Source organism: Agelaius tricolor, unplaced genomic scaffold, assembly GCF_023055355.1.
Source record: "Agelaius tricolor isolate 1412-34295 unplaced genomic scaffold, bAgeTri1.0.p SCAF_4, whole genome shotgun sequence".
NCBI classification, from domain to species: domain Eukaryota; kingdom Metazoa; phylum Chordata; class Aves; order Passeriformes; family Icteridae; genus Agelaius; species Agelaius tricolor.
This window is the reverse complement of record NW_027269264.1, coordinates 41326599-41353954: the sequence shown is the minus strand read 5'-3', so window position 1 is coordinate 41353954 and position 27356 is coordinate 41326599. Positions and strand designations below refer to the sequence as shown.

Here is a 27356-nt window from a genome sequence, read left to right as displayed (position 1 = left end):
GTTTGAGCAAGTTCAAACCAATGCACTTATTTTGATGTTACATTCCTGCCAGTGCTGGACATGGCCAGGTTAGGTGCACAGTGAGAAAGAAGTGCCTCCTTTTCCAGCCACACACACTGAGAGGCACTGGGCACAGCACAGCATCCACCCCAGCACATGAGCAATTTAAAAAATACATTAGAAAACTCAGAAGAACGCTGTTACTTGCAATGGGATTCTCTTCTGTCTCTGCACTTCAGAGGTCTTTAAAAAAAGCACAATTATAAGCATGGATTATAAACAAAAAGTTTATTGATTTAATATACATTTTCAAGGCACTTTCATGTTGCAGTTTATAACTCCATTTGGTAAAAAGGGGAATCCTTTAGAAACCCCATCTCCAATAAAAAACCCACACAATTTCAAGGGCAAGGGAAACAACCAAAATATTCAACCCAGATTCTGACCATAAAATATGTGTGTTCCTAGAATCTCAAAAGAATCCATAACCACAAAATGGGGTAGGTTTTTTTTTGCATTTTTTAGATTGACTGTGGTTTAGGAAACCCAGAATGAGATTCATGCCAGCTAGTTTTTATCATCTCAAACCTAGACTAGCTAAGCCAGAGCAGATTTATCTATATTACATATCTATGTATGAACAAGATAAACCATCCTCTGCCAAAGACTATTCTGCACTGTCCACAGGGAAAGTGTAACATAATCAGAGTTCTTAATTTTGGGGTTTTTCTACTAGGGATTCATACTTGGGATAAAGCTAAATTCTCATGTAATTATCAGTTACAATATTGTCTCTGCGTTTTGCATTAAACCAAGTAATCACTGATTAACAATAAACTTACATTCATACAAAGTTTTCATCAAAACATTCCATAATATGGCAGGCACTTTGGCACAGTTGTCTCGCAGCAGCAAAAACTGAGGAAGAAAACTGAATGCTGGCACACTTCCCTGATTAATTAGGTGTTAAGGCTGATTTTAACTATAAAAACAAAAACAAAACTGAAAAAACCCTCAGTGCTTTAAAAATTGAGCAAAATGCACAAGATATAATCCCATAATGGCTAATCTACTGGAAATGAACATCTCTTGTCAACCAAAACCATTTCGGAAACAGAGCAAGATTTCAGCCCGTTATGCTAAAGCCAAAAGAGCCAGCACAAATTCTACCACCTTTTTTGATGTTCTTATATAGTGCTTTTCTCTCCCACCTTGCAAATGCTCGAACTCAAGAATGCCCATTGAATTGCAGAGTTATAACTGAATGGCAGTTTTTTTTACTATTATGTCACAGTGTCATTTTTTACACCACCAGCACTACATCAGCCTTATGTTCCATCTCCACCACACACTAAACACCACAAATTAAGGCACAGTGTCTTTACACTGATAAACTTATCAAAATCTCATAAAGTTGACATTTAATTTCTGTATATTTGTTCACCCTGTCACAAGCTGACTGTGGATTTTGTCACCAGACTTCAGGACTTTTCAGCAGTGCACTATTTTGGTATCAAACTGTAGGTGCACTGCTTGGAAGGATTTGGAGCATGACGTGTGTTTTGCTCTTCACAGGAAGGTCCCAGAGCCAGAAAAATGCGAAGCAGGCTTCTTCATGTGTTACAAAAGTGCTGAGATTAAAATTCTTTACTCCTCTTTGGAGTGTGTCCTGGAGAAGGTGTAAAGGGATCAAGTTGCTGCTACTGTCTAGAAGGTGCTGGAAGCAGGCTGCACCTGACAGCTGGGATCTGGAGGAAGCTGGTGTCTGCTCAGTGTTGGTAGAAGGGGTCCCAGGAAATGCAAGAGACATAGAGCTGTACCTCCACAGAGGGTGCAGGGGTGTCCCTGTGGTGGCTGGCAACAACACCTCTGGCTGAGAGCTGCTCAGAACAGTCCCAGAGACCTCCTCTGGGAAAGCAGAAAAGGTCCACCACACAGATCTACAGTGAGATCCAGCTGTGACACCAAACACCCAGAGCCCTTCACACTGATCACATGCTTGAACTCCACACTGGCATCAGGGAAGATAGAGTAATGACAAATGTAAAAACTGTGTAACAAGGTTCTAATACATTTAGTTTGAGCATATGAAGGGTTCATACCTTTAGTCTCTAGTACTCTAATAACTTGATCAGCTGAAGACATGGCTTGTATACTTTCCACTGTCATGGACTACTCTTCTTAGAGGGCCTCTAAAAATGCACCACAATCATGTCTGCCCATGGCAGAGGCAGTAGAGATGAGGACTACCCCCACTGCTCCTGTGTTCAGCTCCCAGAACACAGCAGTAAGCACAGTTTACATCTGGCCCACCTTGTGGGTGAAATTTCCCATAACTAGAATCTATAAATGACAGAAACACTTAATCATCAAAAATTTTAACCAGCATCCAAAACAAAGTAGTATGAGATGAATAGCACCAAGGATCTTGAGGTCAGCAAATCCATTCCATAAAAGTGAAAATGGCAGTACCTAAATAAAATTAGGCCTAAATAAAAATGATAGTCCAGTGTTTACTGAGTGGGTGCAGTGCTGAGACTGCTGAGAACAGAGTTTTTACAAAGACACTGGATGGAACCCATATCAATTTAAAGGTGAAAAATAGATGGGAAGTTCATAAGAGATTGTTAATAAGAGACTGGCTATTATCACAGTGCCATTTCCTTGAAGACAGTTCATTCTTTGTAGTCAACAGGAATTATATTATTTGTTCTCAGTGGAAATAAAATTGGGTCTTAACCAGAGACTGCACATCACTACTGAGCTTGGATTTTCAAAAAGAGTGTAATATTCCCTTTGCACAGAAATTATTGCACACTTTATCACCAGAGCAAAGTTGGAGTACATGGTACTTGGTAGCAGTGCATAAGGCATATTTGTTCAATGTTCTGGAAGATGAGGGGTAAACTGTGAAACTTCCAAAGAGGATACATAGTACCTTGCAGGATTGCTTCTGTCAGTAGCTTCAGGACCCATGACAATATGCAGCCCAGGCCTTGATTCTACTGCCATCTGCTTGAGTACATACATTCCAGAGAAAGTTGTGTTTGCTTCACTGGAAGCAGAATTTACCCGTTTCTCAGGAGCAGGAAATTTTATGCACATCCAGACATAATCTAAGCCTAAAGGTAATTAAGCAGACAGGCTGACTGACAGATACTCAATTTTTGCCATCTGGAGTAGAGTTAAAAGGATATATTTTAGCAGTATTCAGACACTAAAGGCTAGAGTTCAGTACAAAATCAGGAAAAAATAAACTGAAACAAAAACCAACAACATCTCACAGTATTCCACCAGAATCCTTATTCACTGCTGTACTGTTGTTGCTGAACTGAATTCTGGATATCAAGTTTAGTGACCTGTCAAAATATGCAGTTTTGTTTCTTTACTACTGGCCTCTGAACAGCCTTCAGGTTAAAGTTACATTATTGAAATTAGCATCATGGAAAAATTACTTATTGAAACAATTTGAAGTTCTTCAAAGAGAACTTCAAAGTGATTCAGAAGGAATAAAAGACCTTTATAGCAAAATCAGTTAAAGAAAACCCCAACAATTCAATAAAAATATATATAATCCATGACAGAACATTCTATTTTACCCTTCATGGGAAATAAAAAATACTGCATACATGGGGTGCACTCAAAATCCGTAAGGCCAAATTCCCCATTGAATTAAGTGAGAATTTTGCTGACATACCAACTGCAAATGTTCTGTCATGGCTACTGTAATCAGTAGGGGTTTTGTTATTATTATTTCACAGGTTCACAGGTATTTAAATTTTATCTAACACACAGTGTATCATTTAACCTATAATAAATGCATGTAATAAAGAACAAATTATATGTCAACAATGTATATTCACTTTTCCATATGACATCAATTAGCATGACCAAAACTGGTGTAACTATACCCAGTACTGATTCTGCTTCAAAGTTGGGTTTGTTTTTCGACAATACTGGATCATTTCAGGATCAAGATTTAAAAAACTGTTTTTCAGATGCCTTTCTGTAGTTGGAGAAGCCACTGTAGGAAGCAGCTGCTCATGTTTTACTGACACAAATGCAGAGGCTGTACTCCCCTCAGCCCCCTTCAGAAGAGGAGTCACTGTGACAGAGGGCACAGTCAAACTCCGTTCCAGACATCGATCTGCACTACTGAGGATTGCATCTGTTTGACTTTTGACTAAAGGTTTTGTCTTCTCTTTCTTCTGACACACGAACAAAATGCACACAGAAGTAACAGCAATGATGAGTAGGACAGACACCAGGATGAGGGGGATAATAATGTACCAAGGGCTGCTTTCACCTGCCTGCTCTCTGGGACTCCTGGCATTAACCTGGTTTGTCATCTTCAACCCCACAGATGCACTTGTTCCCATGGCCTGATCTAGCAAGGGACCTTCCTCATGTAGGTTTCCCCAGTGATTCTGCCCTGGCCACATGGTTGGTTCAGTCTTCTGTGGTGCTATTGCAGGCTCTTCATTCTGTGAGGAGACTAGTGCCTCATCCTTTGAGGTAGAGTCAGCCTTGAAAGTGGTCATGGTGGTTAGAAAAAGCACTTCTGTTGTAAAACCCTGCACAAGTGGAGGACTGTATGGCACAATGGAATACTGAAAACAGCCAACAGCAGGCTGTACAGCATCTGCCCTGAGTATAAATGTAAATGAGTCATTCAATAGATCGATGCCCGTCATGTTTGTGTCTATGTCTAGAAGCAAAACACCACTATCAATGTCAGCCTGGGTGAACATCTGAATATCTTCAAACGTTGCATCATTCACAAACCTTTTCTTAACAATCCTCCCGTGAGAGGGGGGCACTATCACTTCAAATCTAGGATTGCTGTTTGTCAAATTGGCTAGCTCAGAAGCATCCAGGTCACTGTTTCCAAATTTATAAGCTGCTTGATTTGAAATCTGCAGGTCAGATACAATTTGTACTAAAGGCTTCGCTGTGATGTTCAGCACTTGTCCTGTTATATTGCTTTCTGCAGTAAAAAGCATAAACTCCAGTACATCACTGGAAGCAGTAAGATTTGTCAGGTGGTAAGAGAGCCTCCCTGAGTACAAATCTGCCTGCTCAAATTTAGTAACCTGCTCATTTCCAATCATGAGGTGCCCGTATTTGAGTGGCTGAGTTATTTCATACATAATATTAGTGCTTTTTCCATTTGTGATGGCTGAAAGCTGAACGTCAGTAATAGTGACAGATGTCTGGCCCTGTGGCAGCACAACATTGGTAAGGTTGACAAGGACGAGAGCAATTGGTACAACTTCAAGACTGAACAGTTTGTATAAAGGGCGATGTTTACCATCAGTCACACTGAAATAAAACACCCCAGAAGATGCACTTCCATCCTGTACAAACCACACTTTACCACTGTCAACATCAGCTTGTGTGAAATTTTTTATAGAGACACTGAGATTGCTTATCATTGCTAAGTAACCATTATTGGGGTTGCTAACAATGGTGTATTTCAGCTCAGCTGGAGCATTATCTAAGTCTTCAACTTTCAGATTCTCTGCCCCCAGCATTGACACATCTCCCTGCAGGACTTTCAAGTGCAGTCTTTTAGTCTTCAGTTCTGGAGATTGGTCATTCACTGGGAAAACAGTGATATTAAACATCTCCTCTAAAACTTCACTATGGGGCTTTGTAGCAGGCTTGCTCTTCAGGTTCAACCAAACAGCAAAAGTGAAATTGTCATATAGAGATTCAGAATTATCATGTATGTACATAATTCCAAATTTTTCCAGTACATATTGGGAGAAGTTAGGCTTTTCTTTGGTAACATTTCGTTCTCCAACAACAATCATGCCATGTTGGGGTAAAGACACAACCTGATACCAGACCTCATATGCGGAGCGCTGTACATCAGGTAGCTTAATCAATAGGTTTGAAGCATCTAGATTTGTTTTGTTGATTAATACTCTACCTCCTTCCTGGACTATGGCACCTGGCAGAAATGACAAGAGAATCTTAGAAACTGAACATTTTATAGTTGCACTATTTTAGAAACTACATATCAAACACTGATAACGCTCAAAAATTTTTTATCCTTTGTGGTATCCTTGATTTCCATGGTATCCTTGATTTCCATGTCATGGCTAAAAATATATTATCACTACTTTTAAAATACAATCAGATATGAAAGACAAGATTTTTGACTGATGCATACACTAAGATTAAAGAAATATGAGTATCTCAAAGCTTCTGATAGTGTTTTTCACCTACCATTATAGAAAACAAAATATCTTCTATAGCATCAAACCTATGTAGCTATCTCATTTCTAAGGGTGCAGTGAATGCAGCATTCCAAGCTATTACCCTACAGTACTCTCTGTCTCAGAAGTATTCTGGTCATTGCTTACTGAAGGGAAAGAAATTTTTTCTCCAATGGATCACTGACAGATCCAAAACAATTTTGAGCCAAAACAGTGAAGCATTTTTACCTGTATTTGCTAGAAGACGACTATTCTGATCATGCCTGTCAATTTCATATGAAATGACAACATGGAACATCTGGATATCTAGAGCTGATGGTGGAGAGGATACAGTAAATGTAAAGAAATCTTCTGCACTCCAGTCAGCTGACTCAGCATGTAAGTGTTCATACATGACCACACCTTCATCGACCTGTTCCAGGTAAAAAGTAGACATATGTGTAAGAGCAAGTTGATTATAAGCAGAGGAGTGTTAAGGACAGAAAAAGTATCTTGAGAACATTGTTCAAAGAGACCTTTGTACCTTAGTTCATGCACAGAGTATACAGAATCATAGAATTGTTTAGGTTGCAAAAGAGCTGTAAGATCAAACCCAACTGGTAATCCAGAACTGCAAACTCCACCAGTAAATCATGTCCCAAGTGCCACATCTACACGTCATTTAAAATATCCAGTTGGTGATTCAACCACTTTTCTGGGCAGTCTGGTTCAATACTCAGATGTGTTTCACATGAAGAAAGGTGTCCTGCTATTCCATTTAAACCTCCACTGGCACAGACTGTGGCCATGTCCTCTCATCCTACTAGTTGTTACTTGGGCAGATTGAGGCCAACCCGCACCTGGCCACAGCCTCCTTTCAGGCAGCTGTGGAGAGTGATAAGGTCACCCCTGAGCCTCCTTTTCTCCAGGATAAACACCCCCAGCTCCCTCAGCTGCTCCTCACAGCACTTGTGCCCCAGCCCCTGCCCCAGCTCCATTGCCCTTCTCTGGACTCTCTCCAGCCCCTCAGTGCCTTTCCTGCAGTGAGGGCCCAGAGCTGGACCCAGCACTGGAGGTGAGGCCTCAGCAGTGCCCAGCACAGGGGGACAATCCCTGCCCTGGCCCTGCTGGCCACAGCATTGCTGATCCAGGCCAGGATGCCATTGGCCTTCTTGGCCACCTGGGCACAGCCTGGCTCATGTTCAGCTGCTCTCACCAGCACCCCCAGGTCCTTTCCAGCCACTCTGCCCCAGCCTGTGGCACTGCCTGGGGCTGCTGTGACCCAAGGGCAGGACCTGGCACTTGGCCTTGTTGAACCTCACACCATTGGCCTCAGCCCATCAATCCAGCTTGTACGTACACTGAGATAATCCTGCATTTCTCTTAAGATGGACTCTGTGTTGCCAGATAAACACATGAAAATAAGTCAAATGTTACTGGGCATGAATGCTTAGTAAAAGCCTTACATGATGAGCAAAGAGATACATAACACTGAGAAACTGCCTTAAACTAGTAATGGTGATCATGTGCTCAGATGGACAATATTTTTAGTAAATCAAAGTAACAATGTCTTGGGTTTTCTTTGCAAGGACACTAGCAGGGCTGGATTATTTGTCATGAAAAAGCATATGAAAGGCTGAAGAAGGACTTTGATGCATGCAGTTATTTCCTTCAAATGGCAAAAGACACTTGGTAAGAGACTAAGAAAATCTGAAGGAAGTGTAATGACCACTGATATTTACTCTCACTTACAAGCAAAAAGTTGATGGAACTACACAGTGGAACATTTCTACATCACAGCAAGACAGGGATTCCTAAAAGATGAGAAGGAATCTAGTTTGTCCTCTCCCTGCCTGCACTGACCTTGCAGACCATCACACTCAAGGAATCTAATCAGTCCACTCTAAGTAATCAAGCTTCAAAGTATTGCAAGATACTGCAGTACTTCTCCAGAGAAACAAATGCACATGTAACATAAAACCGTTTATCTCTTTAGACCCCAAAGCAAAAGGCAGTATTTTCAGATTATTTCTCACCAGCTGGAACTATACCTGAATTTTATGATCAATACTATAATACACTGGAACTGTAATAGAATTCCTAATGATAGCAAGACTAGACTACTTATTGAATCTTATCCAGTAGATTCAGCATCTGGTCTGCTTGATAATTCATTCATTGCCCTGGAGAGATGACAGCTACACCCATTAAATCCTTGGCAAGTTCCCAGGCAACCACTGACCAGACCTCCACATTAGTTTGTAACTGCCTGAGAGATTCCTGTCTGAGATGGTGCTGGTTTTAAATTTACTATTTTAACACACTCCTCACACCCTGCAAACACCTTGAAGGGACTCATTAGTACACATTTCTATCATATATGCTTGAAAGATGTGAAAAAAGAAACCAAAACCCCCCTGGTGTTATCACAGATGAAGTTTAAAAGTATAGAATCTGAGGTGTAAATACAGAGAGACTGAATCCTGAAATTACTGCAACAGCCCCCACTGAGATCACTAGGCAAACTGGGCTTTCAAGGTCAGTTTTCTCAGCAGCCTCAAAACCATCCCAATTTTTCTCTAAAAAATTTAGACTGATGTGATAAAATCCTTTGTGCACATCTCCAGGTTTCTGTTTACCCTCTACTGATTTAATTCTTAATGGCTATTAAAGGACAAACAAAAAAAAATAATAGCAAAAGGGTATGTTAGCTCAGGCTAACTTTCCAAAACCTCTTTAGGACTTCAAGCTGAGGACAGCAAATTTTTGTAACAAATACAGGCACAGTACACATCATTAAATTCAGCAGTGTTTTTTATCCATCTTAATTGGTTGGTTATTTTGGGGTTTTTTGACTGTAAATCCATTCTAATGTCTGTCTAAGAACTGAATGCAATTGGTGAGGATTTCTGTGTTTACCTCTGCAATGACTCTATATAATGAAGAAGCTGTGGCTTGCTATGAGATGAAAATACTTCTAAAATATCCCAGAAAGTACTACAGAGAAAAACAAAAATCAAACATTATGTTGAAAAACTCCAGCATTACTCAAGAGTGTTTAATGTGCAAATAATTTTCTTATATTAGCTGAACAACATCTGTTCAAGAAAAATGTCTTGGAATGCAATAGTAATTTCTGTTTCTTTTTGCTGTTTTTTTCCCCTTTGGCAACAAAGCAATAAACCACAGAGAATACAGAAGAGTTCAGCACCCCAGCAAAAGGAGTAACTACTTTTCCAAAGTGAAATTTCAAGTTCCTCAACACAGAATTAAGTCAATGAATACCCGCAGACCTACACTAATGCAAAATGTTTTTCAATTCAAATCAGTTTTTCAAGCTTATTACCAAATAGAAACTAAATGCTTTAGTCTCCATTACATGGACAATGTACAATGTTTGTAACATAAATGCTATTTTCTTCACTCATATTTAACTTCCTGTGATTACAACACACTGAACTGAAAGTTTATTTAGGATCCCTTTTCTCTCTCTTACATACATCCCACCCTCTACCAGAATAAACAGCAATCTTGTTTGGATACTTGAATTCCACCTGCAAGAAGTCATTTAACTCTAGTTATTTGAAATTAAAATGGTCAATAGAAGTATCTCCAACAGACAAGAAAAGCATGCATATTATTTCAGCCCAAAACCTTTCACAGTTTACAAAGTTAAAAGGAAAGTTAGCTATACATTACTAAAAACTAAAGCTACAGAGAATAAGTGACACGTTCTGACATGGTACTGTCCGATAAACACACATAATGGTCACATCCACAGGCAAAAGGAGTGACACTTCAAAACCTTAGCTGAAATATTTTCTGTCCAACACGCTTAATTGTTTCATCTAATACTCAAAAAATCACATATTTTGGGATCAGAAGGGTAAAATGTCATTATACAGTTCATTGCTTTCATAAAACAAGACAAAACTCAGCAACTTTTGAAACAAGACCAATGACATAACAGGATTACAACGTGTTTTTCATGAAAACCATTCTGTGTTCATCTTGATTTATAAAGTCTCGGTGGAGACCCATTCTACAACCATCCTTGGTCAGGTTGTTTCAAAGCCTGATGATGACAAATAAAAATGTTGTCCTTTTTCCAGGTTTTACTGCCCAAGTTCAAATTCTGGCCAATAGATTTTCTTATTCCTTCATATACTCAATCAAATAGCATTTAAAATCTGTAAAAATACATTTTCCCATGAGCAAAGTCAGAAGATTGACCCTCTTTTATCTCACTCCCTTTAATTTTCTGAGAATAGTTTAATGTATGCTAAAGATAGTGATATTCGAATTCTGCCCACAGACAAGTAATTCCTTTTGCAGAAGAAGTGATATTCGAATTCTGCCCACAGAAGTAATTCCTTTTCCATCAAGTTACATAAGCTGCCACGTTTTAGTCATTCAGTAAGAGAGTCTGTATCACAGTTAAGATACTTCACACATTTAGTACCACAGCCAATATAGTCAATAAAAGTCATCTTGGGGACAGCCATGAGGACTTTGTACAGCTGAAACAGATCTGATACTTGGACTTTTCATAGAGAAAAAGGCTGCTCCTTCTGCCAAAAACTAAAAGCTTCCAACCTCTGACTGCTGGTTAATGGCACCAGAACAGCTCTTCTTGACAAATAGTCTTACAAGCAAAACAGTGGGAATTGCCAAGACCCTGCTAGTATCCAAGCAGAAGGGAACAAAGGTTCCTCTTGTGTTCATTACTAGACGCCAGATATTTAATGACATAGCAAATCTTGGTGATTGCACTGATGGGTCACATATGCCCGGTTACTTAACAGATATAAGTGGATTACACAAAGAATGAGCAACTGAGATGCTCTCTAAAGTAACAACCTACCCCTCAACTAGCTGTTATAAAGTAAATGCTTACCATAGACTGTGTAAAACTGAAGATTTCCTGAGTGGTATCATCAGAATCTACTCTGATCAGCCTTCCAAGTTTTGGGGAAGTTACAATCACAAAAGTTATAGTTCTGTTTCCTGCACTAGTCACATCATTGGTTACAGCTTTCAGATCATGCTGTGAAATAGGTTTCCTGGAACCTAAAAAATGTGAAGTATAGGAAGAAGATTTACAACAGATTTTTTTTCCAAAAGTCTAAGTTTTGCATGCACAACTCACACTCTTACCCAGGTATTCTACGTACCATTTTAATAACATTTTATAAGATCAGCAGAGTTACTCTTTTACTAGTTACCTTCTGGTTACAACTCTTCAACAGCTTTTTCAATTAAAAAGCCTATCAGTAGGATGTACCCACATTTTAAATATGCAAAAAATGCAGTTCTCTTCAGCACATGTAATCACTAAATACTGGCTTCTGCAAAAACTACCTGAAGTATAGATCAGAGCATGTATAAGAAGTTCTGTTTCTATATCACATGTCTAGAACCAAATTCAAACTCCAATGTTTTTGGTATTCCCAGTTGCGACAGGAGACATAGGTGATTTGACTCAGAGAAGACTCAAAACGGCAAAGTTTCTAGTGAACACATAAACCAAAATCAATTATTAACAAAAGTACACTTTATCAATGTGAAATAGGATTTTCATTAATAAAATTAAAACATAAGTACTGAATTAAACAAACTAGGAAGAACACCATGTAACAGAAGTAACAGCCTGAACTGAAATAATGCATTATTTATTAAGACAGATGGAGACTGAGTGATAACAAAATTCTTTTAATACATAGCACGACGCTAACCTTACTAAGGTTACTATCTTCTGTCTTAAAGATTATAAAGAGCTTTCTGGAGTTAGCCAAAGCAAGACAATTTTTGACAGAGCTGGGGCAATAATATTTCCTAGCTAGTAATTTCCTAAAAAAAAAAAAAAATCTGGCTTCTTTTTAATGCAGTTTCAAGGTACACAGTTGCCAAACTAAAATTTAAGCTCAATGATCATTTTAGAGGAGCAAGATTCCCATCATCCTATTCCCCCTGTATCCCCACTTCTACCTCCATTTTTACATTTTATCTTCTCCTTGAGCAACAAGCTTTATAGGTTTCAATACATAATTTCAAAGACTATATGGTATTAAATATACTTGAAGTCTGAATTATCAATCTATCTCATACAAGAATAACACAAAATAACACATGTATTATATACATATATATGCCATAATATTCAAAAGGAAAAAACATTGTAAGGACAGTGAAGAATAGGGATGCTTTTAAAGCCATTATTAATACCAGGAGCCTGCTTGTTCACATCTGCTTGTGCTCTGGTTCAAATAACAACTGCTTTGAAACAGAGCTGTTATAAGATCTTCTGTCTCTTCCTGTTTTCCCATTTTTACCTTCCCGTGTCTTTCTGTGTGCACACTTTTTGAAAAGTGAAGGAGTCTCTCAGGTTGAGAAAAATTCTCCCAGACAATATTTAATTCAAGAAGTCTCCATCCTCTACCCCTCCCTTCTTTCCCTTTTTTTTCCTGTGACAGGAAGGGAGGGAACCATGACCTTGTGCATACAGCAGATGTGGTCAAGAATGTACAACTTAGCACAACAGTTAATCAGACCACATAAACCTGCAAACGCAGTTATTTGCACAACCTGCTAGTTATGCAAATCAGGACTTATTGCCTTAACAGACTAGGACAAAGTAACTCTAAAACATGGTCACACTGTAGTGATGGAAGTTACTGCTGCAATTTTTCTTGACCATACCAGGGTACCACACCACTGCCATCACAGAGCATGGCCATGGGGAACAAGGGCATCTGTCACAAAACTCCCTCAATTCCTAGAGGACCTGACCTCACTCACTGAACTCCACAGGCTGAAATACAGTCTAGAGACACAGACAACATAGTCGATCATGCCCTTCTGTAAATTAGCATCCTCCTCAAACTTAACCTTCTCCTTCATCCACTTCTCACCTGAGAGTTGAGAACTTCCCTGGCACTCACAGTAGTTCTCAGGTCTGACAACTCAACAGGGAGAGGAAGGTTATTTGCCAGCCAGCAGACTGGGTGAAAGAAAATGAAGTGAGAACACTGCCTGTGTGTTCCCAATCACAGAAGGAGAAATCACAAAAACCCCACCCAAACACAGGGGACAGGAACAGATAGAGGAGGAAGACACACAAGAACAGGTGACACTGAGTAAGGCCAAGCTAATCAATTCAAGTAGAGTACAACAGCATAATGTTGGTGCCTCATAATTTTGTTACACATTTTTACTGCCTATTTAAGATTTGGAAAATGCTTTGGCATGAGCATTCTCCCTACCACTGCTGAACAGTTATAAATCATCTCATCTACAGACTGATTTGACAGCTCTGCTTCCAATTAACTACAAGTCAGGCTTAACTCTCCTCAGAGAAACTCAGCTCATTTCTTTTTTGAGCAATTGCCTTCCTGAAGAAGCAAATCCTTCCATTGCACATATCTAGGATACAGTAGAAAAAACTAATATATCTAGCAGTCAATTTTCTGAGTATGCTGAATAAAACAAGATTCTGTTAAAACAGAAAAAAATCTATGAATTATATAAACAGATCTGGTATACCCAACATGAAAAAAAGCAGTTCATGCTCTTATAAAATTGCAGAACAATATGCTTTAGAGAATAGTTTACACCCCATCACAAAGACATGGTAAATTCTTCACAATAAATTCAATTTTTACTACCCCAGAGAGAAGATTTCTCAAGCTGGCTCAAAATTATCCCTTTTTAGTAAGGCTATAAAATTTAACAGGACACTGGCTGTTGTTTTTATATATAGTAACCATTTGGCACTCTAGTTGTTGTAATAGTCATCTCATGATGGCAAAGTACAACTGAAAGCCATATTGCTCCAGAATGTCTCTAAAAAATACCATAAAGAGAACATGTGAAAAAGCTAGTAACACTTTTATAACATCTAAAAGGAATTTTGCTAACCCAAAGTAAGTGAGAATGCAAGGAAAAAACTGCAATCTTGGATGAATACAGTTTGCAGTGCTGAAAGGAATACTGTATTTTATAAACGGAAGAACTGATTGACAGCCTAGAGACTTTGCCTTCTATGGAAGTATTAGGCATACTTTTCTTACAATTATCATTGGCTTAAGATAGAATTCCAGTAAATCCCTGTGCCCAAGGCAACCTTACACACCAAAATTGCAGATTAATAAGCTTTTTAAGTGGACTTATGTGAATCCCATTTATTTGACTGAATTAGAAGATCATGCTGCTACAATCTCATTTTTTGTTGCCTGTGTTTAAGTGGCTTTTGCTGCAAACATTTGTTTATGCAACTTATATTCAGGAAGTGTAAGAAGATAAAGTGCTCCTCTTCCATATCCAATTAATAAATCAAGGTACAGATTACAACCTCTAGAACTCTGCCAATTCTTAGTATCTCTCTGATTCTACAGATCACATTCAGAGAAACAAAAAAAGAAGGCATCACAAACAAAAGTGTGATGCAAGATACTACTGAGAGAAAACTAATCTTTATTTCTCCTTTAATCCTGCAATAAATGTTAGATTCCTAACTCAATGAGGGATTACTCTTGCCAGTAAAGGAATAAATGGCTCTGATGAGACCTCTTAGCACATCAACTCCTTCAATGGTATGATTTCATTAAAAAATACTCAGCTGCTGAACCAACTAGCTACAAATGCACAAATGTGAATCAAAGTTTTCCAGCCTTCTGATTCCTCAGTGAGTCTGTGCTGCTGTCACGTGGTATTCAGAATCTCATGGCCACAATCTTCATTCCTCTATTGCTTTTACAAGGCACTATCACAACCTCCTAAATCTCTAAATATCTGAATGGAGTACTGAGATTTTAAACAAACCTAAATAGGAAATCTCCAGAGCTTAGGCAGACAGTGTTATCACATTGTAGTTGAACATTTCACTGCCAATTTCTATGACTCCAAGCATGCACGTATCAAAAGGTTAAAGACTGCAAAGCAAAAAAGCAGTATGCTGTTTGAGAAAACATTCACCCTTTTTTAAAAAACACACATAAATATTCCCAGCTACAGTTTTCCATAGTTTAGTCAGTTAATTATCTGACAAATAACTCTCTATTAGGCAATATTTTCAAGTGGACAAAATCATGACCATCTCAAAAAACCTACCTGGAAAGACTCCGAGCCCTTTGTTCACTTCAAGGCTAATGACCAGCATCTGAGCTGTGATGCTAAAAATCTGTCGGGGTGCGAAGTTCAAACCATCTGTCACCTGAAAGTTGAAGCCTCCAGACATTGTTCCTGTGGAAATCAAAACCATAAATTTATTCTTATATTACTCTGTCACACAAAAAACAAACATACACTGGACACCTTTCACTCTTGGCTACTGTGAAATATTGTTGAGGAACACATTCAGGGCAGGTAGCTCTGGGTGCAGCTGCAGTGGAGCTGTGCAGGTTGAGCTCTGGGTGGCCGGAGCCTGAGGCAAGCAGCCCTGAACTGCTGAGCCTTTGCTTAACAAAGGGCACTGGGACCTGCTGCCAGGGGACCAACACTCAGAGACATGGCAGGAGCTGAGGACTTCAGACTTTCATGGCTTAGACTGCAAAGCCTTTTGGTCAGGGTCCCCTGTCAGGGGCTCCCAGACAGAGCCTTTATTCTGTAGTTGCACAATAATTAAATTAAGGATAGAGGCACCTGAGATTCTGCTAAGGGAAACCTGAAGTGAAGTCAGTGAGGAAACCTTGTTTGACTGTGTGTTGGGTATGTAGAGAGTAAAGCAGGGTTCACTGGAGCCACCAGATGAGAAAGGGGTTCCATCTCAACAATCAAAGTCTCGGGTGGTATCAGTGTGACTGCCAAAGTGACTCCCAGATGAGCAGACAGGAAAGTTTCCTTAGCAATTTATCCAAGATCACCCTGAAAGCAACTTTTTATCAGAGCCCTTCTATCTTAATTACAATTAAATAAATTGATAATGTAATTAACACATTCCCCAGGAAGAACTACTGGCTGTTGTTTTCAGTGAAAGCCAGACACCCCTTAGATGTAAATCAGCAAGAGTGCCCCCTTCTCTTCTTCACTGACATGGTGGAGCTGAAATCTTAAACTTGGGGAGAAAATTACTCCAAAATTTTCAACTCCATTTATGTCTTAGGAAGGTCCAAAGCACTTAGGCAGTCACATTTTGGCAAAGAAGGAATTTGGGAAGAAAGGTAACTTGAATGTTCTTTCATTTTCTTTTACATTTAAAGGTCTGAATAAACTCTTGGGTTGTTTCCTTAGCCTCTTCACTGCACTTCAGCTTTGCTGAAGAAGGTATGTTGTCACAGCTTAAACTATTTCAGAGGTTATGTGTACTCATAATAAATGCACATTTTTCCCTTTAATCTTAGGACCTGTATGTACTTTGGCAGAAGCAATAGCAAAATAGCTCCAGGAGTCTGAGTGGATTCCTGTAAAAATACATATCTCAGAACTGACAGGCTGCTTTTAAGCAGAGGTTGTCCATGTTATTCAATTAGGTAAAAAAACAAAAAAAGAAGTGAAACATTAACTGCTGCAAAGAATTACCACGCTCTTGTATTTGCTTTGCCCAATTTAGCCATAAGATATTGCTACAAGAATATAGATACTAAAAGCCAGAGTACCACATACTTTCATGTAAAGATCATCATACTTTGCCTAACTATAAATTAACATATCAGAAGAATCAAATGTGTGTTCTGAGATTACAGTTAAAAATATACCTAGGAAATGCTCTTATATTAGCCAGGCAGCTGAAGAAGCGCTGAAAGATCTGATCATATTGCTTTTATTTTAAAAGTTTTTATTTTATTATATATTCTAACAAAAAAGAACCAGTTGCTTATTCAAAAAAGCATCTGAGAGTCTACTATTTGTACTAAGTTGAAAAATAACCCAAAATGAACCTGCTTATGCAGCCTCTCTTGCTTTTTTTGGCTAAGGCAGGTCAACTGCTTGATTGACATAGACATTTTGTCATCAGCAGTCAGGAACAGAACTGCATCTTGAAGTTCTGGTTGGGTGGAGTATTTATCATTTTATCACAATTAATTTTTTAAAATGTGTCTGATCAGAGGTGATTAAAAGGACACTAGAAAGAAGGTTTGTAAAAGCTACACTGAGAAGCACAAAGACTTCATCAGCAACAAGCGTTCAATTTATTACTGCCCCTAAGAAGAATACTGTGAGGGTTTAAGGGCAGGGCTCATACTGCAAAAGTGAGAGAGGAGAACCCTAGAGTGAAGCAAGAGTGAAAAAGAGAAGGAATTCTTATGCTGAAAGGGGGGTACAGAAAAGGAAAAGTGTGTTCTAGTTTTGCATTTACACTGGTGATAGAACAATCAGAGATTATGGAGGAAAGAAACAAAAATCCAAGGAAAAACATGAGAGAAAGAGGAAGATTTGCAACTCACACTACAGAATAAGCAGCAAAATGTAACTCATAAGGCTGAGCAATGTGAAGGGAAAATTGAGAGGTCTAATTTAGAGGCATAAAAGCAAAGTATAGTAGTACTTTCACTTGCAGTAAAAAACACACTGAGAATGAAGAGTCATTGCCATGTACAGGTGTAAAAACTGCATACTGCCATGGGGAGTAGCCAGAGGATGGAAGAGCTGCCTCAGCCAAGAAGAACCTGTGTTTTTGGAAAGGGTTGAAGTGAGTAGGAAGAGTAGACAGGGGTACTTCCAAGAGGAGACAAAGTAGCCAGCACACACTGTAAGACTGATAACAAGGAACAGAGGAAACATAGAGAAAAGGGATAAAAAGCTGAATGACAGCAACAACATAAGGAAAGGCCCCAGGTAAGGCTGGAGGCAATAAGATGGGAGTAACAACTACATTTCCAGCAACAGGTCAAGATAAAGGAGGGAGGAAAACCACTGACCAAGAAATGCAAAGAAGCAAAATGACCAGAGTACTTTGTGAAGCACTGGAGACCATAAGGCTGAGCAGACAGCAAAGCCAGAGCAGCTGCAAGACTTGACACACAAGCCGGGTAATTTTATGTTACAAATTTACTCTACAACATTCCCACTCATTGGAAAATGAAATTTTCTGTTCTTTTCAGTTTTATTAATCAAGATTCACTCTCTAGGACTACATATGTGCATTTGCCCTTTCTGGAACACAGAGCAGATTAATTTCCCCACACTTACCCCTGTCCTACCATCATCAAAGGGCTTCCTACATGTCAAAGTCTCCCTTGGAACAATTTAAATAGCTTGGCTCACTTCTATCATGCTCTTGAACTTTTATTTCCTGACCAAATTATTTGAGCAGGATACTTACAGCTCACCAGCAGCTGATTGTAAAGCAATTTCAGCAACACATATGCACCTTGCAAGACAGTGCATCATAAGGCACAGTACTTCAGCCTCATGAAGACAGCACAAATCTGGAGTGACTTCTGCACCCAAGGGAGCACAGCCTGCCTCAGGGCTGGTAGGAGAGCAGTGTGTCTCTTCTATCTCCATCCCAAAACAATGATTTATTCCTTCTGTAGCAACTCCTTTCTTCTTTCAACTGAGGCAAGTAGTAATACAGCTGGAGCAGAAAACAGGTAGCTATCACCCTGTGAAAGCCCTACCTCTTCTGGCTGGAACCCCACTGGGAAGTTATTTCCTGTGGCTTCCCATTACTGCCACTCAAGGATGCATGAAGCTGCCCCAACTTCTTTATTTCCTACACATTCTTCCACATGAAAAAAAATCCCTGATCTCTAGCTCTGGACAATAAGAGAAAGAGTCAATGTTTAAAACTTAATTCTTTCAGAACCTGAAAGGGACACTGACATCACACAGATAAACCATAACTTCATCATCCATCACTGCACTATGGCAAGTATCTGTGAGACTGTTGGTCCATGAACAGCTCTGTACTGTAGCAAGACAGAAAGGCTTCAGGAAATTTTCTATCACAGTAGTCAAAAAAATGGATTTCCTATCTCTGAAAGGTGCATGGAAATGTTCCCCTACTGCAAAACTGCTTTCAGAAAGAAGGCTGCTATCTAATGAACCAAAAGAACATCAAGGTTTCTCAGTGAGCACACATTTAAATAGACATCTTGTTTAGTTTTAGAGATAATGTATAACCAGTGTATAATACTTCACATAACCAGTGTTCCAAGATCTTTGTGACATTACAATGGGATCTTTAATGCATTACAAACACAAATATACTGAATAGGAGCACTATTCTGGTATCAGATGTGATATTTTTGAAACCACATACCATTGTGTACAAATACCAGCTGCCCTTTAATTATGTGAGCCTGGGTAAAAGTAAGGATGCTCTTGTTTGGAGAAGACTTCAGAGCCAAGTGTCCATTGCTAGGTGGAGTAATAGAATACACCAGTTCTGATGGTGAGGAGTCCTTGTCTTCTGCACAGAGGTCATCAACAGTTATTTCTGTGACTGAACCCACCCAGACCTAGAAAAGCAAAAACAATTTTAAAAATAAATAAAGAAAATGCATACAAAAGAAAATTGGAACAACAGGAGACAAGGGACGGGGATGGATGACACATGACTCCAAGAAAAAGGAAGAATAAAGATTTGTGCTGTGCAACACTCGGAGCTATAATAGGTTTCCTAACTGTTCATCCAAATCTCTGATCACAGACTGGCATAGCTCATCCTGGCAAATAGTCTGTAAAATACGAGACCTTGAAATAATACAAGCAAACACACCCTACACCAGTTAAGAGTTTCAGACAGTTGGAGTGCAAGTGCTCTAAATTCTCAGAAACATAACAAAAATTGTATTATGATAACTGAGTCAAGGAACTGCTTTCCAACACATACACATGAATATTAGTGTCATGTATTTCACAGCAGGTAAGACTCTGAGTATGTTCTACTTTCACCAGCAGAAAAGATGAAAGAAAAACAGCCTGGGGACAGCACAAACTCTAATACAAATGGAACAGTTCTTGTAGCTGCACTATTTTCTTCTAGTTGAATGCACCAGAGGCCCTTTTTTAGTGCACTAAAAACCCAGAGACACTCGGAGCACTCAGGGATATGAAACAACCAATGCCTCCTCCAACAACAGCTGCCTACCATTTAGCAGGTTACAATTGCAGAAAAATAGTTAACTAGTTTTGAGAAAGATGGTATAAAAACCATTATTTACTTCTGGTAAATATAAAGCTGGAGCACATTCTAAGTCTAACTTCAGAGGAGAGCCACGAGATTGATAAAAGGACTGGAGCACCCCTTCTAGAAGTCAGGCTGAGAAAATGGAGGCTGTTCAGCCTGGGGAAGAGAGGATTGTATGGGGACCTCACAGACACCTTCCAGTACCTGAGGGGGCCTACAAGGAAGCTGGAGAGGGATTCTCTGACAGGAACTGGAGTGCCAGGGCAAGAAGGAATGGGTACACTCTGAAAGAGGGGAAATTCAGTGAGGTATTAGGATAAAATTCTTTACTGTGAGAGTGGTGAGATACTGAAACAGGTTGACCAAGGAGGTTGTGGATTCCCGAATTCTGGCAGTGTTCAAAGCCAGGCTGGATAAGGCTTCAAGCAGCCTGGTCTAGTGGGAGATGTTCCTGCCCATGGCAGGGGGAGTTAGATGATCTTTGAGGTCCCTTATTTCAAGCAGAAAGGACTGCCCTCTGGGTTTCATTCCTATCTGACTGGGTAATTTCTTGTTTGGAAAGGATAAGCAATGGCCTATTTTGTTCTTCATCTCTGCTGCATATATCTGGAAATGCAGACAGAAGTGCTAACAAAGAACAATACATATTTATCTCAACATGAAGTGAAATTTCTAAAATATTCACTACATCAATATCAATTATTTCCATACACATTTTATAACATAGCGTAAAATCTTAAGAGCCTAAACCTTTAAATACCTCAGCTCGAGCTTCAAAACACACTGCATCATTCCTCCCTGTCTTCCCAGGGTCTAAGTACACTTAATAAATATCTGGTAGTAACATCACACCAAATGGTTGAAGGGGACACATGATCCTTAATAAAGAGCATTTTACCTCTACCAGAGCCAAAACTCAGCAATCACAATTCACTAAATATTAATTCTATTTTTAACATGAACCATGAAAGAAAACATTTTAAGAGACTGAAATTTGTGCCACCACACTTCAACAGAGGAAAGATTTGATCCTACATTGTGTCACAAAATATGTGCCATGGAAAAAGAGGTACTAAAATGAAGTTTGATTTTTTTTCTAATCAGAAGAAGTTTGAAAAGTAAGTTTATAATAAAAAATACCTTTCAACTAACAAATAGTTATTTTCTCCCCTGAAATATGTATTTTGCTGTAACGTAATTACTAATATTAAGTTTTGATAAGGAATGGCACTTATGGCACAGAATGACAACTAACAGCACAGGGTGACTTAGTGAGTGGCACCAAATAAGCACATCAGTGTCACAGGTTTTGCACTGAGACATTTTATTTTGTCTCAGTAGTACTTGTGTAATTATTTTATGAAGAAAATAAAAGGTCACATACAGAATATGCAAAGAAATAAAATTATAATGGACACATGTTACAAATGACTCACTAACTTTCAAGTTATTTTCCTTACTAAAGGAAAAAAGAATTAAAATTTCTAATTCTAGAAAACCGTTTTTTCTGTAATGTCAGTATTTAATTCTGTTGTCTCAGCACACTACCACTTAATGCTTTTTAAGTACTATACATGGCCTGCAACATGATCCTTGAAGAATGAAAGATCTAAGAGCTAAAAGAACCATGGGGAAGCAAATACTGAGAACACAGCAGAGTGTTACAAGTATATTATTTTTCATATCTGAGATCAAAATCTCCCTGAAGAGCACCATGAAAACTGTATCTGAACCTCCATGATGTAGCATGACACTGATTTTTCATGTGCCTAACATATTAAACAGGCATAGTCCAAAAAAAGGTTCATGACCTTGCTGATGTAAAATAATTTATTCTGCTCTACTTACAGGATTCAGCTCATCAGTATCTCTTGCATGCCACATATTCTACCAGACAGTCTGTATTCACATTTTAACACTTTAGAGAGCAATTTAGAGAAAACGACACAAATAATCAGTTTAAATTTGTGCTTTTAAAAAAAAACTAATTCTAGGAAAATATAGCCCTCTTGTGGCAGCAGAAGAATACAGTCATTTCATAGCATTGCCACCCATGTATTTAAACACGTATAATTGCAGCATATAATGCCAGAATAGTGATTTTCTTCAAAACATCCTTTTTCCTTTACCCATTCCCATTTCAGAAAAAAGAAGTCCATAGAACCTGTGGAAATTTTAAGAAATTATATCTAAAATGCTAATAATTTAAGTTTCTAAATAAAAATACATCTCACAAATTTGTTGCAATGTAAAGTATTTAAATTAAATGGATTACAGAAGTTCTCAGGACAGTAAAACTTTCTGCATCTCAGATGTTATGTCATAAATTCTGAGCCAGAAAAAAAAAAAACCAACCAAAACCAAAACACTTTAAACCCTCGTTTACTTCTGCTTCCTAGAAAAAAAACAGAGAAAAATTCCCAAAATGGTTGGATGTCTGTCACTCTGAAACTCCCCCCATGGTGCTCATAACATTGATAGCAACAGACAAGGCTGTTTGAAGAAGGGATGTTATGGCTGTCTCTGAAGTGAGGAAGCTAGAATTAGACTCATTTAGCATGTGTGCACACACCCAAAGTTTCTTGAATTTAGACAGAAGCCCAAAGGCCTAAATTAACTTCCACATGCCCACAGCAACATCACTGGCCTCTTCACCTCTTGACATGTACTTCTTCACATAAGCTACTTCTCAGCAGCAGATGCCATATCCTAGCCTGTATTTTTAAACATTCAGCATTTCTTTCTGACTCTTTGTATTGCGATCTGCAAAATTTCTGAGGTCCGAAACTTCAGTCAACTCCAACAGTTCTAGCAGACTTCTATTTTTACAGCAGTGGTCAGTCATTTTATACTTTTGTATACATTTCCAACCTTACAAAATAGATAAAAGAGCTACTGAGTTTTTAAAAGCAACATTGTCTATTATTCAGTATCTAACATTAGCAATGTTCTTGAGGAGCACAGACTTTGGCTGAACGTGGAGCCAGCCACCATCACCCTACACAGGAATGCCCATCTCATCTCAATATTTAGGAGGACTAAGGAAAACCCATCTTCTTCCATCCACCGAGGATGTACCAGTTTGATTCGAGGAAGACTCATCTCAGCATTTTCCTCCCATCAGATAACTTGACTGCCAAATTTGTTTTAGATTGCATGTGAATCCACCATATGTGTACATAATGGTAGCCACTCACAACAGATACAAACTTGATTTTTCAACAATAGTTTTTGCATGATTAGCAGAACCACAGGCACAAATGCAGCATCCTGGTTCTAGTACACAGACTGCCTCCCCAGTAGAAAGGACCAGCTCTGTGTAGGTGAAGCTTTGTTAATCCTGCTCTTGGGAAGCCTAGATTCACAGATATTTTTAGAAAAATCCATAAGCTGCATTGCAGTGCACTACACAGCCTTAGATCTTTTTAACAGACTGCAATTCCAGCAGTTCAATGCCAACAGTTTAATGCCAGCAATGCACCAGAACAGAGACCCCAAAAAACTTGGCTGAACATGGTGCTCTCTTCTCTGTGACTAGACAAAGATTGCTGCATGCTGTGCTGATGTCTGTAGTGTTCTACTGTGATTACTTAAACCAGGGAAGATTGTGCTCTGTGCCACCCAAATGTTTGTTAATGCAGTCTGCCCTTCTGTCAGCATTCTCTGAACAGGGCAGGCTATCTTCTGTTGTGGGCATCTGCAGATTATCTGCTTCCACTGCGAAGCTGTACAATACTTACACTACAGCTAGTTTAAAAATTATGTATTTTCTCATATGAAGAGATGTGAAATATACAACACAAGGTTACCATTATCTTTAGGGTAATACACTCTCCCTCTTCAATACACAATTAACTACATAAAATTAAATGCATGTTTTGGTACCACCCATTTATAAATTGCAACACAGAGCACTGGGAATGATTGCAGCTTCAAAATATCCTGCTTATCTTCTTTCAAGCCTATTCCTAAATACCTTCTCCATGTTGATGTCTTCCAGCTGGTTTACTGTGACCACTTAGCTGACCATGTTCATTTCATCCTGATTTTTGGAGTCACTTAATTTGTTTTTACTCATCAGATCTCAGATTGAAAGTCTTTACATGTGGGGAGGTTTTTGGGCACAGAGTCCTTACTAAAATGGTTCTCATTACTGACTGCTATCGTATCACAAACAAATACTATACCAATATGTCCTGGTTTAAATACTATACAAAAACAAAATAATTAATCAATCTAAAAATACACTGAAACTGAAGTGACAGTAGTCACTTCTGTAGTGGTAGATAACTTGTCAAAGATCTGTAAATTAAAAAGTCAGCCATGGTTATTAAGAGCTGAAGGTAGCTTTAGTTAAAGGTATCTTTAAAATTTTCTTCAGGATTTTCTGGGGAGAAGGCAGTTAAAAAAAGATAACATGTTTTTTCTTAGCTCACAGTATCACACTGTGATATTGTGAAGTAATAGCTTCAGTGATTGGACTAATATTTTGATGACCCTAGGTTTCCACAGACTGCATTATATTATTGCAACTTTTTAAAAGAGAACCACTCCTGCTTTAAGAGATACCCAACACATAATAAATTCTCTCTTGTCCCATCTTACTGGCATATCTGGACAAGAACAGGCAGTAGAATGTACTTCAGCAGGTCTGACCCTTTAGTGCACTTCATGGCAAGAGGCATAGGGTTGGAAGGCTGAGCAAATACAATAGTGAAAAGTTGGCATTCTCATTCTCATCACTATTCTTGGTACTTTCCTAAGTTACATGTTCATTAACAGCCCTCAAGACACCTCAGCAAACAACACAAAAATATAACAAACATCCAGGTGCAAGCCATCCACCCTCACAAGCCCTACATCAGTCCAAGAGACTTCACATAACTTTAAGATTAAAAGAATGCTCATTCGGCCATCTAGATAAACTTTACAACAGCCAAAATAGTTCTCCATGTCTAAAATCTTCCTAAATACAAATAACCTATGTACTGCCTCCTTTCATTAGCATTAATTTCTCTAAACCCAAGGACTACTACATATTATACTAACTATCCTACCAGACACAAGTCTGTTAATGAAGGTGCATTAAATGGCATCAGAATTAATGGAATTATTTTAACACTCCAAAAGGTTGACAAACATACCTGAAGAATTCTGTTTACTTTTACAACAGGAGCTTCATCATTTACTGCAGTAACAGTTATAAAAACAGTTCGGGGTAAACTCTGTTTCCACAACTCCGTGTTATTTACTATCACAGTAAAACTGTCCATCAGTTCTTCACTGTCATCATGAACATAGTAGATTAATTCTTGTTCCACCTGAAAAATATAACAAGCTGAAAAACTAAAGAGGCTAGAAGAAAATAAATGTCACATTGAAAAACATCCTAGTCATGGCTGTCTGTATTTATTCTATGAACATTTTGTTTATGATGTAATATCAGATTGTACCTCTATCTTTGCTCCATTCACAACAGTAAATTTTACTGCTCATCTGTCCATTCCTCTAGTCAGAATATCTTGCCAGTCTTGGCATTCTTTCCTTCCTCCTGAAGGAAAAATGGAAATCCAACCCCACTATATTTAACAATGTTTCCTGGAATCTATAAACTGAACACAGAGCTAGTAGTAGATGGTGACCTATGATACCATCTTGCTTCTTGGAGCTGAATTACTGAAAATTAGCACATTGTGCATATAGTGGCTATCTGTGAGCAAAGAAATTACCTAAAAAATTACTTTTTTCCCCACTTTTCTACTTGTTCAATCTACATAGCACTTCCTCTGGTCTTTTCAAAATGCACCCAAAGTCCCACATTTCCAGAGTGCAAAATCTGGAACTATCTACAACTCTGCCTGAATGTGAGTGGCCCATCAGTCTACTGTGGCTACAGTACATTAGTCTGTGCCAATAGTGCCATCAAGAAAGTGATGTGGCTCCCCACAACAAGGCAGCCTCCCTCCCCACTCCAAAGACCAGACAGAAAAAACAGAAAGGTCTTTAACTCAAGGCCAGAATAAAGCTCAAACTCCTGTATCTCACTACCCTCACAAAATCTCACAGCTTTCAGCAAAGCAAATAATTAATCAAGACTATGTCTAAGAAGATCTAAAGACATTACCTGTTTTCTGGTAAATGTGGCTAACTTTATTCCAGGAACACGAGAGTTTTCAACATACCCATGTTTTGGCTGCTCAGTTAAAATGAATTCACAGCTGAGTCCTGCAAAGTGTCCACTAGAAATTTTTAAATAGTCTTCCACCAGGGCTTTTGAGCCCCCTTCAAATACTGTAAAATTCTGTACTTCCAGTGGAATCATTCTGGGGATGATATCTACAGAGATCTCTATTCCACTCACTGTTCTGACACCATTGGTCACATCCAGAAAAAAATGGTCATGTAGTTGGTCAGAAACTGTCTGCACATACTGAACTTTGCCCTCGTCGACATCTTGCTGTGTGAAGCTCAAAGCTGGCCTTTGGTCAGAACTGAGATAACTTTCTTCCGAGGAAAACTTCCGAATGTATCCATGTACTGGAAGCTGTCTTACTGTGAACACAATCTCACATGGAGGACTATTTTCATGAACAACCTTCAATTCAAGAACATATCCCAAAATTATTCAAATGGAAGTGGGAGAAATTCTATCATTCTCTTCTGAATTTTTCACTTTTAATTCTGGGATTGTCTACCTAACTAAACTGGCACTTAGTTGGATTACACAGTTCCCAAAACAATATAATACTTTAAGCAGACACATGTTAAATAAAGGTTGCATGGGAGCCATTTTGCAACCCCAAATATGTTTTTTAAGTTTAAAAGGAACGTACTGCATAATTACCTACTGGCCTCACATCTACAGATCCCTGCCTGAAACAAGGAATTCAGGATTTCAGCGACATGCAGCCAGAGCCCTCTCGTGGTGGCTTCTGGAAGGCTACACACAAAAATTGGGCAGAGAAGAATTAATCACACAGAAATGGCCTCAGGCTTGAGACTTATTTTTTTTAAATTCTGGATGTCACTCTTAAACGATTTTAACTGGGCTAGCTCCAAATTAAATCAAAAAAACTCCTTTC

At 38.7% G+C, this 27356-nt stretch overlaps 1 protein-coding gene across 1 annotated transcript in view; it reads right to left on the bottom strand.

Moving 5' to 3' along the window:
• Positions 1–273: 273 nt before the first annotated feature.
• The window catches only part of LOC139589212 (chondroitin sulfate proteoglycan 4-like), a 37211-nt gene continuing 10128 nt past the window's right edge, over positions 274–27356 (bottom strand). The window contains exons 4-10 of the mRNA XM_071425417.1: positions 26399–26869; positions 25419–25595; positions 19405–19603; positions 15312–15443; positions 11101–11273; positions 6453–6636; positions 274–5956 (exon numbers count right to left, since the gene is read on the bottom strand). Coding sequence (XP_071281518.1) covers positions 3906–5956; positions 6453–6636; positions 11101–11273; positions 15312–15443; positions 19405–19603; positions 25419–25595; positions 26399–26869 — 3387 coding nt within the window. The 3' untranslated portion in view covers positions 274–3905. The remainder of the gene's footprint in view (positions 5957–6452; positions 6637–11100; positions 11274–15311; positions 15444–19404; positions 19604–25418; positions 25596–26398; positions 26870–27356) is intronic.